We start from the raw sequence: 19,910 nt of genomic DNA, 5'->3' as shown, positions 1-19,910 counted from the left end.
CCGGGGCCGCTCCTGCCCCCGGGCGGGGAACAAGCGTAGCCCGCGTGGCGCCGCCCTCTTCCCCAGCCGTGCCGGACCCCAGCCCGCCCAGGTCCTCCGCGCAACCCCTCCCGGAGAGGCGCTGCCTTCTCCACTCCCCGCACGACCGCTCCCGCGCAGGCCACCCGCCGTGGGCGTACGCGATGACGCACGGAGTGACGCGACGCGACGCGACAGACGTGTGGGCGTTGGGGCGGCCCCTGGCGCCGCGCGGCCGTTGGCCGGGGGCGGTACGGCGCCGTGTGCCCGCCTCCTCCGCCCCTGTGCCGGCCGCTGCCCCGGGGCTGCTGCGGGCTGCGTCCGCCCGGAGGGAGCCGCCGCCGCCGCCTGGGTGAGCCCTGGGTGCCCGGCGGGAGGCCGAGGCCAGGCATGGGCCTGATCTTCGCCAAGCTGTGGAGTCTCTTCGGTAACCAAGGTGGGCGCGTGGGCCCGAGGCGGCTGCGGGGGGGCGAGGGGGAGCCGGCGGGGGGTGAGGGGGGCCGCGGGCAGCCGTCGGAGGTTGGGGGCCGGTTCTGATCGCCGTGCTTCCCCTGAGGGCTAGCCCAGGCAAAAGTTGGGCTTTTCTTTGTGCAGCGCCTCGGAGGGCTGGTTCCGCCGCGCCTCATGCTCGGAGTCGCTTTGTTTCTGTGGCTGAGGGGGTCCCCTCCTCCCCCCGGTCCTCCCGGCCTGCTCCAAACGCTTGGTTGGGGCCGGGCAGCCCTCTTGGAGCGGCGCGTTCCCGACATCGCGCAGTGGTGAACGCCGCCGCCTCTCAGACATGTTTTTTCACCGTTGCAGCGACTGAAGCTTTTTGATCGACGGTGGTGGTCTTGTTTGTTTTTGCAGACCCTCCGTTTTTAAGTCGGGGTCTGCTATTAAAGCCATGGCTGGTTTTGTCTGTTAGTATCAAGAAAAAAAAGCCCACCAAACCTGGGGGCGTTTGAGGTAAAGATCTGTTTGTGTTTTGGCAAAGATTCTGGTTAAATACAGTTGGTGACCCAAGAAAATCACTTCTCAAGCCAAGAATGAAAAGGTCGTAAGGGGATAGCTTTCCATTCTCTCCTGCCTACTGCACCCAGCCCCGCAGTAGTGGCTCATGCTCTAATCCAGACTTCAAAACTTGTGGCTGCCACCGCCATTAGCTCAGACAGTTAGAATAAAAGTGTAAAATTGTGTTTTATCTATTAATTTATTTTAATTAATCTTGCTTACCTAGGCTGCTTTGGTTAGAAAATAAAATAGTCAAGGAATTTGTCGTTTGTATTGTTTTCCCTTGAGGCCTTGAGTTTGGAGGAGGCAAACCGGTGTTGTTATTGTTCTCTCATCAGGTTTCCAAATGTGCGCTTCATTTCCAGTTTAAAGTTACTAAAAATATAGTTAAGCTTTTTTGTGCAACACTGTTGCCAATACAATTTTGCAAGTTTTGGGGGGCGTGTACACCTGGTGTCTCTTTAATAGTCTTGTCACTGTCAGTGCTCATAACCCATTCTAATTCTGTAAATCTAATCTAAATCTACCCTCTTCTAGTTTGAAGCCATTACAGCTCATCCTATCACTACATGCCCTTGTAAAAAGTCCCTCTCCAGCTCTCCTGTAGGTCTCCTTTAGGTACTGGAAGGCTGCTATAAGGTCTCCATATTAACATCTATGTATCAAACCATATTTTCATGGGATGGGAGTGGGCATGAGGTCCAGACCGTTTATCTTTCCCTTGCATACACTGTCCCACCACATTGTTCCTGAAGTCTTCTAACAGAGTCTTCTGAAATTGTTATTATTGTTGATTTGAAGATTCTTATTTGTCTGAACTGGAAAACCCATTTGGTAAGATTCAAGCTTTCCCCTGTTCTCCAGAAAACTATTAAGTACTGTCTTGGTTTTCATCAAATACTGCAATCTGCAACTCCTTCCCTTCCTTGAAGGGCTCCAGGAGAGAACTGATCAGGACATAACTTCTGATGGCTTTTAGTGTTGGTCTGTATGGTACCATGTGATGTAAATATTTATCTCATTTCATTGTTTTGTTTTCTTTTTTTTTTTGTTAGTACATGACAACATTAAATTACAATGATTCCATTTTATTGATGGAAAACATGTCTTTGTTACTGTATGTTAATTCCTGAAAGGAAAGTTATTCTTCATACTTTTAAAATGTTAATGAAAATTAGTATCACAACGAAGATAAATGGGGCAGTACCATGAAATAGTTACCATTTGGCTTTTATCCCAATGAGAGGCTTCTGGGGTGTGTTCTCATCTTGCTTTGTTGCTGGGGTTCTTTTTGGTTTGGTTTGGTTTGTTGGGGTTTTTTTGCCCCCTCTTCTTGTGGTGACCAAAGAGAAGGAAGTGAGTTTTCATAGCCAATACTGAAATTCCACCCTAGTAAATTATCTTCAAACGTAAATTTTTGACCCATCTAGTGAGAACTTACTCTCTAATTGCATGACTGTTTTCCTCTAAATAATATTATTATTAATAATAAAGGGTAGTAATTATTGAGTTGATTTTGGTGGGTCTTCTAGTTATATCAGATCTAAACAATTTCTTGGAGAATTCATAGGCTGTCCCATGAAACTGCTTATTGAGCAGACTAGCATAGTAGCTTACACAATGATTTTGACTATCCAGGGGAAATATGCCAAAGAGGCAAATAAACCCCCATGTGTGTGGAGCATATCATCAGTTCATCATGGCTAGTGTGGGTTGTGCTGATAGTCTGAAGCACTTGATACTGGCAAAATGAAAGGTTAAACAAAGCAAAGATTTAGAAAGTGCCATCTGTCTTCCATCAAGTAGAGCATGGGGGAGGAGGTGTGCTCTAAGTGCTAGAAGATACAGAACAGGAAATCGTTGGCATTTCACTTGAGTATTAATTACACACTGCAGTTTTGCTTTACATAATTGTGAATAATAGCTGAGCTGAAAATGCTGAATCTGAAAGGTATTTGATCAATAATGTCTGGACAACATTAAAAAAAAATATACTGGGGAGCTAATACCATTACCTTACAGGAAGAAGATCTGTTCATAGCTTTCTGAAAAAGGCATGTCTTAAGATAACTAACATCTTAAAAAAAGACCCATGCATTTTTGTGCCTCAGGGTTCAGTGCAGTTAGTGTAAATGCGCAACGTACAGAAAACTGAGTTCAGTCAGAGTGACTTCTGCATGGTGGGAAAACCTTTCAGTGAAGGTACCTTAGATCCTACTAAAGCACTGGATGTAATTTTATTAATTTACATATCATCTTTACTCCTTTGCAATTTGATTCTTGTACTTGAAGAAAGGTCGAGAGGCTTGACCTAATCTGTTTCTAAAGACATTCAGGGATAAGTGTCTGTTGACTAACGTTACCTATATTGACCTCTTCCAGCAGCGTTTCTTACTATTCAATTGTTTTAGCCCTATGCCTTGGGTAGCATTTGTGTGTTCCTACTAGGGAGTTGAATCTGACAGTTGTTCTGTTTCAACTCACTGCAGCAAAAATTGTTGCAGTTGGTCCAGCCCATTTTGATTATGGTTAGCCCATTTTGGCAAACCTGGGCTGGGTCATGGTGGAAAATGCAACGGTTAAAAGTGTTGCGTGGCTTTTACCTAGAAGGGGTAATTCTTTAGCTCTTTTTCCTGCTCCCCTGGCAGAATGCACTTGCTTTTCTGTTGCAGTGCACCATCTACTCTCCAAATCTGTTACGTGGGATTGTGGAACAAGAAAAGCTGCAGTGCAGGGCAGTTTAAGGAGACTGGGTGATGCCTGTGCTGATCTGAGTCAGTGACTAATGGAAGAGAGAAAGGCTGACAGTCTCTGCCCTGAGCACAGTCCGTCAGGGAATATCTATTTAGTTCTGTGGATATGTTTGGAAGGGTTCATTTCCAGTTTAAATTTTGCGGTAGTCTTTAAACAGTGGCTGTTTTTGTTTGGGTGGTGATGGTGGACAAAACTGTTCCAGGACCTTACTTAATCTTCTTGTTTTCTGGTCTGTGTGCCTTTTCAGCGCAGAGTTTAAAGCCTGAAAGAGGGAGGACAATAAGCATTTGTATGTCTTTCAGCTCTCAATATATATTGTCTCTTAATCGAGTAGTAATTGAACAATGCAAACTGAAATAGAGGTACTTTACTTATAAGAGAAACAATTGGCTTAAAAATAGACTTCTGTCTTTTTTCTAGGTGACTTACTGATGGTTTCCTGATTCTTTTTTTTTATTTTTGAAATTGCCAGAAACATTGCCCAAGTGTTGTTTTCATTTAAAATATTGTGCCCTGCACCCATTTAAAGTCTAGTTATAGTGTCATAAGTTCAGATTTGTTTTAAACATACTTTTAAAAGTTATTTTAAAAATAAGTGTAAATTCAAAAACAACACACTTCCAAAAATGACTTGCTTAAGCTCTGATTCAGTACTCAAATGGCAGTCTTTAAAGCAACATGTAGTAATATGAATAAATGGTGGAACAGCTAACTTACTGCCTGTGTTAACACATAGCTGAAGAAAACTTTCTTGACTCACCATTCCATCAATACTATCCTGTTTGCTCTTACTGAATCTATAAGGAAAAGACAGAAGTGAGTGTCAGCAACCCTGATAAAGGCAGCTCTGACTGTTGTCAATGTCTTACTCCTTTGTGTGTGTGTGGCTGATAGAGTTCTTTAAGAAGTTCTCAAATCTGTTTTGTTTGGGTTTTTTTGAACAACAGTCATGAAAGTCTTCCAGGTTGCTCTGAATAAATGCTATAGGTGTTAAAAAACACTGCTGTAAGAAAAATAATCGTAAGCTCTAAGTCAAGGTACTTGAAGTTTACTTCGCTTAGTCTTGGTGACAGTTCCCAGACTGTACAGTCAGGTTAGTAAAGACCATTATCTGGAAAACCAAATAGATTTTAGTTCCAGTGACTACTGAACACTATTGACAGTTTCTCTACTTTCTTGTAATCAAGTATGGAAATACAAATGCATTTAAGCAGTTCTCTTGTGTTTAAAAGAAGACCCTAAGGTAGCTTTTAGTGTGCAGAATGAATCCTTATATTGAAATGTCTTTGAACTTTAATAAAATGCTATTCCTCCTGCCTCCTCTTTAGCAAACTTCTGTCTGCATTCTGTCTTCAGCCTTGAAGCCTCCAAGATTGTTGTTCTTCAAAACTAGATGTGGGGTTTGTGTTTCACAGCCTGGAAAAGTATCAGTACCCTTTCCAGTATTCACTTCTTCTTTCAAATATGTTGGAAGAGCATTGCTGATCATTAAAGTATTTAGATTTTTTTTTTTTTAAGTTTTAATTTTTGAAAATTAGAAAGAGGGAAGGGCAGAGTTGTGAGAATTGAATCTTCAGGTATGGGTCCTTTTACCACAGACAAATATAGACGAGTAAGTGAAGAACAGAGCATATTATTTCTTCCTTCTAACATCTGCAAGATCATCTTCACAGTCCCATTATTTTGTAATACTAGAGTGCTAGAGATTTTTAACAATACTAGGTATATTTTCTTTTTAAACAGTCTGCCAGGAATGGTTGATGTAACAGATATAACAGAATTCTTTGGATTCTTTTAAACAGTAGTCTAATGCTGTCTTTTTTTTCCTCTGCCTACTTTTTCTACTTATGTTTTTGCCCTCTTTCTACCTGATTTATAAAGACTCTGCTCTTCTGCTCTGGGATCTCTGTTGTGGATTTTCTCTTCCTTTGCCAAGAACATGGTGGACTGGGAAGATATTAATGAATACAACCCAAACTGAGTTTGAATACCAGCCAGTGAAAGGGAGAAACTTGGGTTAGTCTATAAGCAGAACACAAATATGAGCATAAATCACTGGTTTACTCCATAACTGTCCTTTCTCTGAAAAGTACCATCTATTTTCTCCTAGTTGTTCTTGTAAACAAGCACTTGTCTTGCTAAATTTTTGTTCTGGCTTAGTTTGGCAGTTTTTAAGTCCATGTGTTTTTCCTCTAATGCACATATACAAGTAAAAATTACGTGATCTAACCAAACTAGACAGAAATTCAACATTTGAATATGCTTGTAAGCGAGGAGTTTTCCATTACTATAGATGACAGTTCTGAAAGCGACTGCCATTAATAAAAGGTGGAAACTGCTATTTGATGCTTTCATCTTACTATTTTCATCCCCAAATCAGCATTAATCTGTGGCTGTTTCTTGTTTGTGATTATTCAGTTACTGTAAAAAATACCATTTGACTATGGAGCAACACAGATAAGTTGTGCCTTTTTTTTTTTCAACACTAATTGGTGTTGAACCATTCATGCTTCACTGGCTTTCAAAAAGTCATCTCAATGGAGGTTTGGGTTTTTTTTTTTTCATTACTTTAAGTAGCGTGATACTGTTTCATCCTACGCTTTTCTCATTCATTCCTAAGTAAGACTCTATTCTGATGTGAATACAGGGTTTTTCTGTGTTTGAACTTTGAAAGCCCTTTAAAATTAACTGAATTTGAAGAAGAGATGGACAGGCTAGCTATGCGGCATGGTTTATTAGTTGAAAGCAGAGAGGATTTTGTACCATTTATGTATTGGGAAAGGTTATTAGTTACTGATGCTGCTTCTTATGGGGCTAAAAGTATTACTGCATTTAAGGCCAGGAAAAGCTCTTTCTTTAGAATGTGTTGGCAGGATGCACTAGTAGGGAAACTGATACAAGGAAGTACATTTCAACATTTGTTAGGGCCATATCTCATAGCCAATCTTCTAAAAGTCCCAACCAAGGGATTGTTTTATTAAAATCACTTTCACTATGAAAAGACTTCTATTCAGCACTGGTGAGGTCTCACCTGCAGTGGTGTGTCCTGTTCCAGGCTCCTGAGTACAAGAGAGATATGGACATACTGGAGACAGTCCAGCGATGGGCTGCAAGGATGATTAAGGGACTCACATATGAGGAAAGGCTGAGAGAACTGAGACTGTTTAGCTTTGAGAAGAAAAGCTCAGAGGGTATCCTGTTCACGTATCTAAATACTTGAAAGGAGGGTGCAAAGAGGACAGAGCCAGGCTCATCTCAGGCTCACTTTTTCACTGTGAGGGTGACTGAGCACTGGCACAGGTAAGTTTTGGAATCTCCATCCTTGCAGATGCTTGAAAGCTGTCTGGACATGGTCCTGGGCAACTGGCTCTAGGTGGTCCTGGTGGAGCAAGGGTGTTGGACCAGATGACCTCCAGAAGTGTCTTCCAACCTCAACTGTTCTGTCAGTCTGTGACTTCTTAGTTCAGAAATTTTAACTTTGGAATTTGTGATAAATTCAAAATAAAGCTTCTTCTTAGTTTTTACTCTGCGAATTATGGTGGTCCCTTAACAGGTGGTTATTATTGAGCCTTGAATGTTGGACTAATATTTTGTGCAGTCTTTGGATGTTTGGTGATGTTCTTAAGATGATACACTGCTACGAGTTGTATTTTTTCATTGTACTTTTCTTTCTAAAACTAGATTTTTTTTTTTTTTTAATGAAGTAATCGTATTAGTAACCATTCCTTTATGAAGAATTCCAGTATGGACTTTTCTGAAAACTGTAATCTTGAGAGAAGATGAGTCTTTGTGGATTTTTTTTTTTTTTTTCCCCTGTCCTGAAGTCACCAGTGGTCTGCCCAAGCTGTTAAAATAAGACAAACAAGCAGTTGCTTCCTTCAGGAAGGAAAAGTGATTAACCAGAATTATAATTATTGCTGTTTCCACTAATTTATTCTTGTCTTTTTTGCATATATGCAGAGCACAAAGTAATCATAGTGGGACTTGATAACGCTGGAAAGACCACTATTCTTTACCAATTGTAAGTATATGAACTACTTAGTTTTTCTGTTTACATTTTAGTATTTGTCACTGCTTAATTGATTGAAAATTCAGCTTTGCAACCTGGCGGAATATCTAGGGTTCTGGATCACAGTTTGTACATTAATGGTATTAGTTGTTCTAAACAGTAAGTATTAAAAGGATAGTGAAGGAATGGCAATGTTTTAAAACTGAACTGTAAATTGAATAAAAAAATTGTACATACAAGCACAAAGTGAACTGCAAATTTTTGCTGTCAAAGCCTATCTGTGTTTGTAAGCCTAGAAGTAATCCTGTTGCCAAGGACTGCAGAGAATAAAGTGATTTCTAAATTAATGGAAATTCTAGCCACTCTGCAAAAATCCATAAATGTTTCCAAATGTTTCCTGATTTCAGTGTCTAAAATTTGTGGTGGAGGATTCCTCAAGATAGTATTTCATCTTGCCTAGGTACTAGTAGCCTTTAGCATTTTCAATAGCATCATTGCGTGCAAATCTTGCCAGCATTTCAAGCATATCTATGATAAATTCAAGAATATTGGCAGGAACATAATTACTACTGTAATCGTGGGAAAGGAGGAGGGCGTAGCCAAATGACTGTGCATATAGTTGGATAGAAAGGCAGCAGAGGATATTTAAAAAAAAAAAATCCACTTTTTCCTAAGCACTTTTGACAAAGCTTAAAGGTAGAACTGAGAAATTTTCAGCTATGTAAACAAACAGTCCTTAGGAATTTGTTTTAATATCAAATTACTAAGTTGAGTGCTCTGGAAAATTTATGTTCTGATTTATATTTTGCATAGTTTAGTGTTCCCCTTATTTGGGATCTTTAACAGATACTTAAAATGCACTAGTTTCAAGGTAGAAGCTGCTATTCTAAAGAGTGTCCTTTAAAAGGAGAGGTCTCTTAAAATGCAGATGCTCATCCATTTGTTATAAGCGTTCTATGTGCTTATTTTTGTTGCTGTTTTCTTTAAGCATGTTTACAGTCTCTGCTACAAAAGCATGTCAACAGGAGTTTTTAGTCCAAATTGAGATTGAACTAATCTTTTTACTAAAGAACTGCTCTTAAATATTTGTTTTATTTCTATAAAAATTAAAATGTATAGCTTTTGGAAATATGCCTAGTTTCTTTTAACCCTTTTTTAGCAGAATTACACATATTTACTTTTTCTACAACAAATTTGTTGTAATTGAGCTGTGACAAGCCTTGTGGATTTTACTGGCTGGTCTTTATGATGTGACATTTTTTCCTTTAGCTTAATGAATGAAGTGGTTCATACTTCTCCAACCATAGGAAGCAATGTAGAAGAAATAGTGGTGAAAAACACTCATTTCTTAATGTGGGATATTGGAGGGCAAGAGTCATTACGGTCATCGTGGAATACCTATTATTCAAACACAGAGGTAGGAGAAGTTGCTTTGAAATCTGCAGATTCAATAAGTTTGTTTGAAATTTTATTAATTTATTAGGAATATTGGTAGATTTTTATAAAGATTTCAGCTGCATTGTTTTTAAATTGTTTTGAGGAAGAACAAACCCAAAAGGTGTAAGGTGTCTGGTATGCAGCCAATTTTCTGGTAATATTTGAAGTATTACTTTACAGTAATGTTGTTTGATCTGTGCTATAAACTATGAAGTTAGACTTTCTTCTAGACAATTAAATGATGTCAAGATACATTTCTGATCAAACAGGTTTTTGGCATGTTTTTTCAAGTAGATTGAAAAGAAAATTTTACAGTGTACTTCGAAAACTTGGTGAGGGTTTGCAGTGGTTAACCTAAATTCTGTACAACTAGTCTGAAATGTTTTTGAGGTAATGATAATTAAGGATGAGGAATGAAACTTTCTCTAGGCAGCAGTATTTAAAAAGCTTGTGGGCTTGTGGCTTTTATCCAGAGGATAAAGGAAAGTCTAGCTGTGCAGTACTCATAAGGTAACTGGTAAAGCTGCCGTTGCTGGAAAGGCTGGAGTAAAACTCAGCAACAAGTTGTCTTTTGGGGGTTTCTTTTTTGTGCCAGTCTTTTTGATGCCAAAAGTTTATCAATACAAGATGCACATAAAATCTCTGTAACCTCACTTTCAGACTTCTACATTGATTTAAAAGATTTTAGACTTTATTTCTTACCATTTCTACTAAAAGTAGAGGTCTCTTGTAGGTATTGGTCATTATATGAGCATTCCATCCTCCTGTAAAAATGAGGTTTTCTGCCCTATGAAAAAGAGGAGACTAGGATGATCCACCCCAGATGTTCAGAAATTTCTTATCTACTGAAGGCCTGGTGGTGATATCTCAGCCTTCATCTCTGATTTTGTCTAGAAAAGTATGGCTACATCCAAGACACATACACATGAGGGTGAAGCAACTTCTGTCAGCATTGTCTTGTACAATAACAATAAGTTATTGTCCAGTTGTCCATTGAGAATATTTGATTTTGGAATTTGGGGAGATGCATGTATTAGTTTTTGTTTTGTTTTGGTTTTTTATCCCTTTGGGACATTCCTCAACATATTCTGGCTAGTAAGTGTGCTTTCTAGCACTTGTAAAGAAGAACTTTCTTTTTACTTAGAAGCTTTGTCTGCTGGAAACAGTTGAGGAAGAAATGGGGTCTGTTTAGTATGCTAATCCTCGCCTCCCCGATACAAATAATTCTTTTACTGTTCCTCCTCATCTGCTAGACATCTCAAAGTCACAGCAGCATTAAATTGACTTAGTTTTTCATACTTTGTGGTCATTTTCAATGGGTGATGAATCTCCTTAATTTTATAAGGGAAAGTGATTTGGAGCATATGTTGAATAATTATAGCGGTGACTTCTAATCCTTCTCTTTTACTGTCTCTGTTTTCTCTCTTTCCTTACATGTAAATAAAAGAAATCTAAACTAAGTCTTTGGAGTAATGTAAAAATTCCACAAATAAGCTTTTCAGAGCATACCTGTCCTAATTAGTTCCAACTTAATATGGCTAATTATGCAATTATGTTTTAAGAGTCAGATCATATTTTTACACAAAGGATGTTGAGACAGACTTACAGACAGAAGATTTGGGGGGAGTGAAAAGGGGAGGGAGCTGCCATGGTTAACTTATTGGGGGTGGGGGCAAACAGAAAGAGTTAATTAAAAGAAAAGGAATGGAAAAGTATTCCCATCTGGGCAGAGAAGTGATTGAATCTCTCAGATGAATGTAATCTCCTTGTTTTTCTCTCCAGTGCAGCATGTGCTCCCTGTAACTTTTTTTTTAAACGTATATAATATCTATATAATTTTCATCAGAACATGCTTGATCTCCCTACTGGTTGTTCCCACCTACGATGCTGTTAGCACTGGTTGGAGCGCACTGGGCAGGGCAAGTGTTGAACACTGATCAGCTGTTATGGCTTGTGTACACATACTATTGCGTAATGCTTACAAGCATTTACTTGAGTATTACCTACTATGTAATGCCTTGTCTTTTTCCTCTCTAGTGCAAGGCCGTAAAATGGAAAGTACAAAACAAGGGGCAGAAAGAGTGGGGTAAAAGAGAGTAATTTTCATTCCAGTGACAATTGCTTGCCATGGGAGATCTGGTATACCAGACCTAGCAGTGTCTGAGGATTCAGAAGTGCATGTCCATGAGAATAATGTGCCTGGCAGGAACAGTAAGGGTAAAATCTCTGCTGTAGCCATCTCCAAGTGCTGAGGTGGAAGGGTGTGGAAGTTGTAAGTGAGAGGCCAACTGCACAAGCCATTTGCATTACAAAGGTTAAGGTGTTGTGCAACAACATAATGCTAAGCCCTACAGGTATATAGCTTTCTGAGGTCTGATGAAATCTACTTTGAAATAACATTTCTTAAGCCTTGTGAGTAAGATGATGCTGAATTGTGAAAAATGTTTCTTTCAAAATATAAAATTTCAATTTCAGTTTTATCATTTTCTGAATGTGCAAGTAGTAGTGGACAGTAGTAACTGTTTTAATTGATAAATATGTAATAAGTTTGTCATCCACATTTTAAATGTAATCTACTATATGTAGGTGCTTTGGTAGCTACATCACTATTTTGCTTATGAGGGAGACTTAACCATAGTGCATTAAAGTAGAAGTGCTGAAATGTACAAGCACAATGATTTTTTTATTTTTTTTTTTTTTAACTATAATCTTCATGTATGATTCCCAGGGCTCTAGAAAAGACTATCAATAAACCTCTTGTTCTATTTTCTAGTGTGCTCTGAAAGTCTATGTCTCTCAAATAGGAAGACTTGTGGTAGTGGTCTCTTGAAAACATGCTTTCCGTAATTTATACTTTGTACTTACAGAGTGTGCTACTGTTTTTTCCCCCTAGTTCATCATTCTTGTTGTTGACAGCATTGATAGAGAGCGTCTTTCTATTACAAAAGAAGAACTTTATAGAATGCTTGCTCATGAGGTATGGGGGGAGTTGGGATAATAGTTTTCGATTGTTGTGAACAGTCAAATAACATTACAAGCTTCCTAATATAACAAAAATTATACTGTCACAAAAAAAATTCTGAGCTGAAATGTGTATGCATATTGATCATGTTTTAACACCATGTAAATTATAAATACACAGGAAAATTATTATGAAGCACTTCTAATAGGGCTTGCTTGATTGTAATCAAATCACTCTTTACTTTGCAAATTTTGAACTTGTAAAATATCTTAAACTTCATCTTAGTGTAACTGGGTATTGCTGTTCACCACTATCTCTCTTCTTTAAGTTAAATCTTTAAATAATTTCAAGAAATATTTTTTATTTATTTTATTTTTATTTTAGAAAGTTGGCAATTCAGTTTCTCATTCTTGTTTGTTTTAATCCTGTCTCTTAAAATTAAGGAGAATATATGATACAATGGATAAATTAGTTTCAGTTCAGTTTCCTTCTGAATTATTTTGTTTGTAGTTTTGTTATTATGTGTTGTATTGAGGACTGTTCAACATAGGATGTTTGAGGGAGTTGACCCAAACATCTACATGGGATTAGCTAATGAACCACTTACACATTAGTGTAAGAAATGTAAAGAATGTTTTAATGTACTAAGCATTCTTATGTACAAGAAGTACATTAAAACATCCTGTGATCACTCTCAGACTAAATTAGGATTGTTTAAAATCTAAGTATCTTCCTTCATCTTTTCAAGGAAAAGGATTTAGTACAATGCAAGTAATTCTGTTGAGCTCATTTCTGAGGCATTTGCATTGTTTCAAATGAGCAAATTATTACTTTGCAGTTAATATTAACGTAGTTTTGGTCCGGTGGTAAGGAGCAAACACACTACCAAAAAAGGGGAAAGATGACTTTTTGTGGTGAAGTTTTCCCATGTAGTTTATTAGTTTCCAGTGTTATAAACTCTTATGAGAGTTTGATCTACCATCTCTTGAAAACAGTTGGTAGGCCTGGACTGGACTATTTGTAGGAGTGAATTTTCAACTTTGGACCATAAGGGTTAGGGATTTTTTTTCCTCTTGATGGAGAAGTAGTCTCAAAATTTAATATATGTTGAAATGTGTTAAACACTTTTAATTACAGTTGTCAGCTTCCCGAGTATTGCATTTGTTTACCCTTCTGCGCTCCTAAAACCATACATCCCAGTTCTTGTCTCATTGCTGTGTGGAATCCTAATTTCCATACAGAAACAAACCAATGTTTTATTAGTTTCTGTTTTCATTAAAGCTGCTGCAGCATTATTTGAGCTCCCTTTTAGGAATAATGGGATACAACTTAAAAGAATTTAGATAGCTTTCCTAAATTGTTACTACTTTAATCACTACAGAACTTGTTTAATGAAATTGCAAGTAATTTCAAGGGAATGATATCTAGCAGGTTTTTCTGTTTGAATAGTATCTCATGTAGATTTTGGAATGTTTATCTAATAATAATTTGCTGGCTGGATGGCTTGGAGCTTTATGAAATATGTTTTAACAAGACTTTCATAGTTAACATATGAATGTGTGGTCAACACCAAAAGGATAGTCATATAATACATTATAATTTGATTCTCTGCAGTGGAGAACACTTCTAAATAAATTGGTTTCTTCAGTCTTTATGTAATTAATTTTTAGTGTAGTAAGTCTTTTAAAACTGCATGCTGTGTAATTGTAGATTAGCTTGAATACAGTTCTTTTAAGAAATTCAGTTAACGCAATAATAGCCTTTTAGTTCTTTATAATAACTATTATGAATACTCTAAATTACTTCTAGGATTTACGGAAGGCTGCAGTTCTCATCTTTGCAAACAAGCAGGACATGAAAGGTTGCATGACAGCTGCCGAGATATCTACATACCTCACCCTCAGCTCCATAAAGGATCATCCGTGGCACATTCAGTCCTGTTGTGCTTTGACAGGAGAAGGGTAAATGCTTATTGCTTTGTATAGTAATACATAGTAAATGAGAATACTGATTTAGAAGCCTATTGACACCAATGTGGAGTTACTGAAAGAACAAAGTTTCTGATCTTGCAGTCAGAGGGACATTTTGAATTTTTCCTTTATTGAACCTGGTGGATTTTTTTCCATAGATTAAACTCCAAATTTGTATGAAAGTCTATTAACTTATTGTTAAAAAACCCAAACAACACAAAAAAAATCCTACCACCCCCCCCCCCTGCAAATACATAGCTGTTGGCTCTGTGCGCTACCCTCTCATTCTGTGGGTCTTTGTGTAGTTAAATATGCTACTGTCGTCTTCTGTTACGTTCTGAGGTACCGTAAGCTTCTAAGGTGAGGGGAGGGTTGGGATGGGTCGGGGTTTTTTGGGGGGGGGATTGCTTGAGTTTTTTTGATAAGTGTTCAAACATAGTTTTGATGAAAAGGTACATCGATCTGGCATAAAACAAAATTGTTACCAATGTTAAACCTTTTGTTTATTTCTGGCTGATGTAGCTAATTTTAAAATTTGTGTACCTTATGCCTGCAATTACTAAAATGGAAGGCTTTCCTTGGATCCTTTGTCTATAAAGGTCAAAAAACGTTTTTGGATGCCTGTAACAAGTTGGATAGTGTCTTGGTTACGTGGTTTGAAGTGTGCTGATTTTTTTTCTCTTGATTCTTAAAGCAATCTTATGTGTAATAGAGGGTTTTTTCAATAGTGTGGTCTTGGGACATCGAAAATAGTGAATCCAACAGAGTCTTTGGGAAGTAAAAGCATCTTCCGCACTTCAAGCATGAAATATTTTCTAATGTTATGGGGATGTCTTGTAGAGTGATTGTTAGCATTCACTTCCTTAGGCTGGGATGTCTTAGTGAGAACAAATGTTTTTTTTGATTGAGTCTTTATGAATTGTGTTCTTTCTGTTCTAAGAGTTAACTCTGCTTTCTTCCTACCAGTTTTGCCAAAGTCACTTTTGAGTATTCAGTTTATGTACAAACTTAGATCTTCAAACAAGTTGGCATTTGGAGGAAGGTAGAAATTGATGATTATGAACTTTGGTTTAGAAACATTGGCCATTCTAGGCGGCTTCTTTCTTACTTAAAAAAAAAAAAGACTAACAATTAGAATACTTAAAACTGTGACAGTAGTGAGACCAACTCTTAAAAAAAATTCCCAGAGTTAGATCACTGAGCTGAATCTTCCTTGCGAATATCTGACAGAAGTTAAAGGAGATAAGCCCTGTGTGAGTGAAGCTAGCCCTCATGGATAACTCTGTCATGATTCACTTTGCGAAGGTAAAGCTTAAAGGTGGCATAAACTAGGTAGTTAGATCCCTAGAAAATCAAAGGAAAATCTGTCTTCTGAAATGGGAGACTTTTAAATAGAGATGCAAATTGAGTGAATAAGCAGATTCGATCCCATGCAATCTTGGTGTTGAATATGAACATTTTTAGTTTTGTAATGGGATTTTGGAATTCTTGATACTCTGCCTTTTCATGAACCAATTCAGTCTGGGTAACTTGTCCTTTGTCTTTTAGTATTGGTATGTAAAGACCTAGCTTTCAAGTAAGCAATCTTTTATGGGAAACCTGTAGAAAAAAGAAGAAATTGTTCAGTTCCATGTACTTACGAGTAAGCGTGTTAAGAAGAGTGTTTTAGATTTACAAGGAAAAAAGATCGAAGGAGCGCCAAGCTTCAATAAAATAGCGTGCTTGACCATTTTGTGATTAAACCCTAGATAGGCTTAGTTTAAAACAGTTTACTCTGTTCAAGTTTCAATCCCATCTGATTTTTTTCATTTTAATTTTAAGTAGATGTTTGTAAATATAAAAACAAGTAGAAAATACTTCAAAGATATTAGAATAGAACTAGTACCAATTTAACATCTCTTATTTTTCAGATTATGCCAAGGCTTGGAGTGGATGACCTCCCGTATTGGAGTGAGATAGCTTTTTTGTTTTTCTCCTCCCTAAAAGAAGAGACTTCTATTTATCCTGTGAACATGTACATTTTTCTGTACTTCTGGCTGCTGAGGCAGTGACCATGTTTAATTTATATCAGCCAACCCCCAAGCTGTACTTGAATCAAGCACAGTTGAACGGAAACACAAAGTATTTTCTTAACTTTTTTTAATACACTAATCTTCAACTGGTTGAACATATGTGAATCTGTTTTTAAGCATTGAAATTCCTCTGAATATGTATTCTAACTTTTTCAATGATGGCTTTTTAAAATCTGTTTTGTCATTGTCAATATTTCATACTTCCTCTTTCTAAATAGTTTATATAACTTACTAACATAAATGAGCGCAGTTTGTTTAATGATGAAAAAGTAGTGAGTAGGTTGACTTTACTCTGGCATAGCTCTAGTCTCTAAGGATAACCATATCTCCAGCTGGGCTTCCTGGAACATCAGTAGAGTTCTAGCCAGCACGTGAGTTATTAGCTATGAATGCAAATTTTGAAATGCTGAACGAGTTAGTTATAGTTAATATTGTGGTGGCTTTTAACCTGATATATAATTGAACTTCTGCCTTAAACAAATCTCTTTCATTCTCAGTTTCTGTGGTAAGTAGTTCTAGAACATGATTCTTTTACTTGAAAAGACATCTCTGTACAGAGGATAAAAATTTTGTTATTGAGTGCTGGTTTGGTCATTTAGAACTTGAATACCTTTTTGAAAATAATCCTCTTGATAATTAAATTTGGAATCATGGCAGCCAGTGTTATGTGTAGACTTGCTGTCATCTGTTAAAATTTTAAATACTGTATACGTGAGCCTTACTCACCTTTTAGTGAGAGTGCTGTTTTCTAAATGAATGCAAAATCAAAAGGGAAGCCAGATTTATAAACAGAACAAAATCATGGTGCTTTACCTGTAGACTTCAGAGTGAAGCTGATCTTGACATTTATTTACCTACTGTCAAATATGCTTTCAGATTCTGTTGCAGAGAAAATATTTTGCCTTAATTTTTGTTTTTAGTCTTCTTTGTAGGAGCAGAGAACTTTTGATGGTGTTTGAGTTAGATTCATTCACCTGAAATTTAGGAATTGGAAGTTGAAAAAGTAGAGAGCTTCCATTTTAAAAACAGGTGGTGAAAGATTGGACCTAGTAACTCTTAATTCAATTTGAAGGGGATGAAGTTAGACCTGTAAAGAGAATCCAAAACTACGGATGAAGTTAATTGAGAACAATAGGTACCAAAAAAAGAAGCCAACCACCAAATGCCCCAAAAAAATCTGAAGGGGAAAAAAAAACAAAACAAAACAAAAAAAACCACTAACAATACTGGACACCCAATTCCTAGTGAAATCCCAGCAGCAGTCAGGTGTCTAACCTACATAAATGCTTTTCAGGCTTTCCAGAAGCACCATTCTGCACTTTTGCATGTCTAAAAAAACATGTGGAGTATAGTTACTAGAACCATTTTGTTAATTGACTGTAAGCCTTTAATGACAAAATGTTTCGGTTAAATCTTGTTTTGATAATTCAAGCACACCGAGTTTTCTTTAATAAAATTTTAAGTTTTGTAAATTTCAATTTGCTTCCATTTTTATTTGAACAAGGCTTAATGAAATTTTAAAAGTATCAGCAAATATGTTGTCATAAATGTTAAAAAGACTTTGAATACATGTGGAAACAGTGATTGGTTGAATGAAGTTGGGTATTAATGACACTTAGCAAAAGTCACATTCAGGAGAAAGACCATGCTGATTGTCAAGTCAAAATGCTCAGAAAATAATTTAAATCCGTGAAAAGTAGTGCTTAAAGAAAAAAGAGCAGTGCAAGGCAAGGTTAAAATCAGATACTAAAGCTTCTTGTGCCCATGTTCATGCTAACAACTGTTCTAATGTGTGAAAATAAGATTTGTTTTGTTCTTAGGGAAGCAAATTATAAATGAAAAAAAATAAAATAATACTGTGAATGTGATTTCATGTTTGGTGACTTAATATTTTCAGTTTGCAATTTAGATTTATTTTTGGGTTTATTTTTATGTAATTCAGAATATAGCCATGAATATTTATAAAAAGCACTATCTGGATGTATAACCCTTCGGTTTAAAAAAAGGTTTGATTTTGTATTTAATGCTTTCCAGGTGTTAAAGGAGAAGCTGCTGCCCAAACATTCACACACCACCCAAGTCTCTGGGTCCCTTTGCAGCAGGTGACCCCGGTGACCTGATGGGTGCCCCTTCCAACTCCACTCTCGCACAAACACACACACACACACACACACACACACACTCTCTTACTCTTGGGCACACTCCCTCCTTCTTCAGGCTTGACCCTAGGTTTCCTGCAGCAGAGTCTCAGGCATCAGATTTTATAAAAATAAGTAATTTAATTAAAAGGTACAGCAGCAGAGTCAGCCTGGGCTGCATGCCTCTGAAGAGGGAGGGACCTCAAAAAAAGAAATCCTTGGGCAATTATACCCTTGCGACCTATACACCTGCCCCTCACGCGCTTTTCACATGTCTTTTAGTCCAATGGTGATTTTTGGTCTGGGGTCTTCCAACATCTTATTGGATGCTCTCTCTGTGTGCAGGCAGGCCCTTGACTGCTCTTATCTCGTTGATTTGCAGTCTCTGCTGAGTGTTGGAGCCTCCTTATCTTCTGGTTTATGCTTCTTGTGCACCTGTGCTCACTGACAGAACATGGGGAACTGAGACATCCCGGGGAACCGAGAAGTCCCAGACTTATGGAAAACAATACCAAAACATCTGTGTGTTACCAACGTTTTTCTTGTACTAAAAGCCTAAACTCAGCACTGTACCAGCTCCTAGGAAACATACTAAGAAAATTAACTTTATTGCAGCCTAAAGGCTTCAGCAAATCTAGCTAGTCTTGCTAAGTAAATCTAAGCAAACAGCATAAATTGCACCGTATGATAACCTAAGTAATTTATTCTAATTCAAACTTACTTATTTGAGCTAAACTAATATCTCTCAACACAAGGTAAAACTATTCATAAATCTATAGTTTGGTTACTAAATACAGTCTCACCTGAGGTAATACCTCTAACTTTGATCAGGAGGAAATGGCCAGATGGTAGACCTTGGAATATCAGAATAATTAAAAGTTTTCTTTTAATTCCTTAACACTTAAGACCTTCGAGTACCTTTACAGAAGGAAACATTCTTGACAATAGCTATGATTTTTTTCACCTTACTACTTCATTTTCTACAACAGTTTTCCATTTATAGTATCGGTTTGTTCACAGCACTGACGTTGTGGTTTGTTTTCTCGAAAAAGGCTTGGTGTGGAATTTTGGGGGGGTTTACTTTTAATCACCTTCAGAGCTGGCATAAAAGTGGTTTGATTAAGATAATTTATACAATGGAGTGCTTTAGAACACTGCGTGTGTCTTTGCACTGCCAAACACTGCGTTATTTTTGTTAATCTGTATGTAGTAAATATCTTGCAGGTAGTTTTGCCCTTAAAAATTTTCCGCATTCAGTATACTGTTCACAAAGAACAATTAATCAGCTTCTCAATGGAAATTGCAAGTGTTAGGAAACATTTAAAAGCATCCTCAAGTAAAATATCACAAACATTTTTCTCCTAAGTAATCCATTTTATGCAAAATTTAGGATACTGTAATAAAGTAATTGATATGCATGTTATAGTCTAATTTATAAAATCAGACCCATTGTGTTAAAATAATGCATCATATTATGAGGGCGGTAGTTCTGATTTATTTAGCAGCCTCGATGAGCACGCACCTTTGAGCAATTTTTGTCATGATTGGATGAGGTCGGCA

The 19,910-nt window shown here is 37.5% G+C and overlaps 1 protein-coding gene across 2 annotated transcripts; it reads left to right on the top strand.

Annotated features, from left to right (window-relative positions):
- Positions 1-327: 327 nt before the first annotated feature.
- On the top strand, positions 328-18,975 carry ARL5B (ARF like GTPase 5B). Of its 2 annotated transcripts, XM_082479267.1 has the most exons (7): positions 328-454; positions 7,723-7,783; positions 9,041-9,188; positions 12,102-12,185; positions 13,980-14,131; positions 16,051-16,090; positions 18,733-18,975. In XM_082479267.1, the coding sequence occupies exons 1-7, from the start codon at positions 409-411 to the stop codon at positions 18,796-18,798; spliced, it is 597 nt and encodes a 198-aa protein (XP_082335393.1). In that variant the 5' UTR covers positions 328-408; the 3' UTR covers positions 18,799-18,975. The 2 variants fall into 2 exon arrangements, with proteins under 2 accessions (XP_082335393.1, XP_082335394.1); XM_082479268.1 differs by lacking the exon at positions 18,733-18,975 and having other exon boundaries at positions 16,051-18,080.
- Positions 18,976-19,910: the final 935 nt, after the last annotated feature.

The sequence above is a fragment of the Vanellus vanellus genome (genome assembly GCF_965231255.1).
Source record: "Vanellus vanellus genome assembly, chromosome: 2".
NCBI lineage: Eukaryota > Metazoa > Chordata > Aves > Charadriiformes > Charadriidae > Vanellus > Vanellus vanellus.
This window is presented reverse-complemented; position numbering and strand designations above follow the sequence as displayed.

Bases quoted from the DNA above. Each gene is read 5' to 3' on its own strand.
- ARL5B (XM_082479267.1), top strand. From the start codon at position 409: ATGGGCCTGATCTTCGCCAAGCTGTGGAGTCTCTTCGGTAACCAAG. The intron at 455-7,722 runs GTGGGCGCGTGG...GCATATATGCAG, and splicing joins GAGTCTCTTCGGTAACCAAG to AGCACAAAGTAATCATAGTG. The intron at 9,189-12,101 runs GTAGGAGAAGTT...TTTTCCCCCTAG, and splicing joins CCTATTATTCAAACACAGAG to TTCATCATTCTTGTTGTTGA.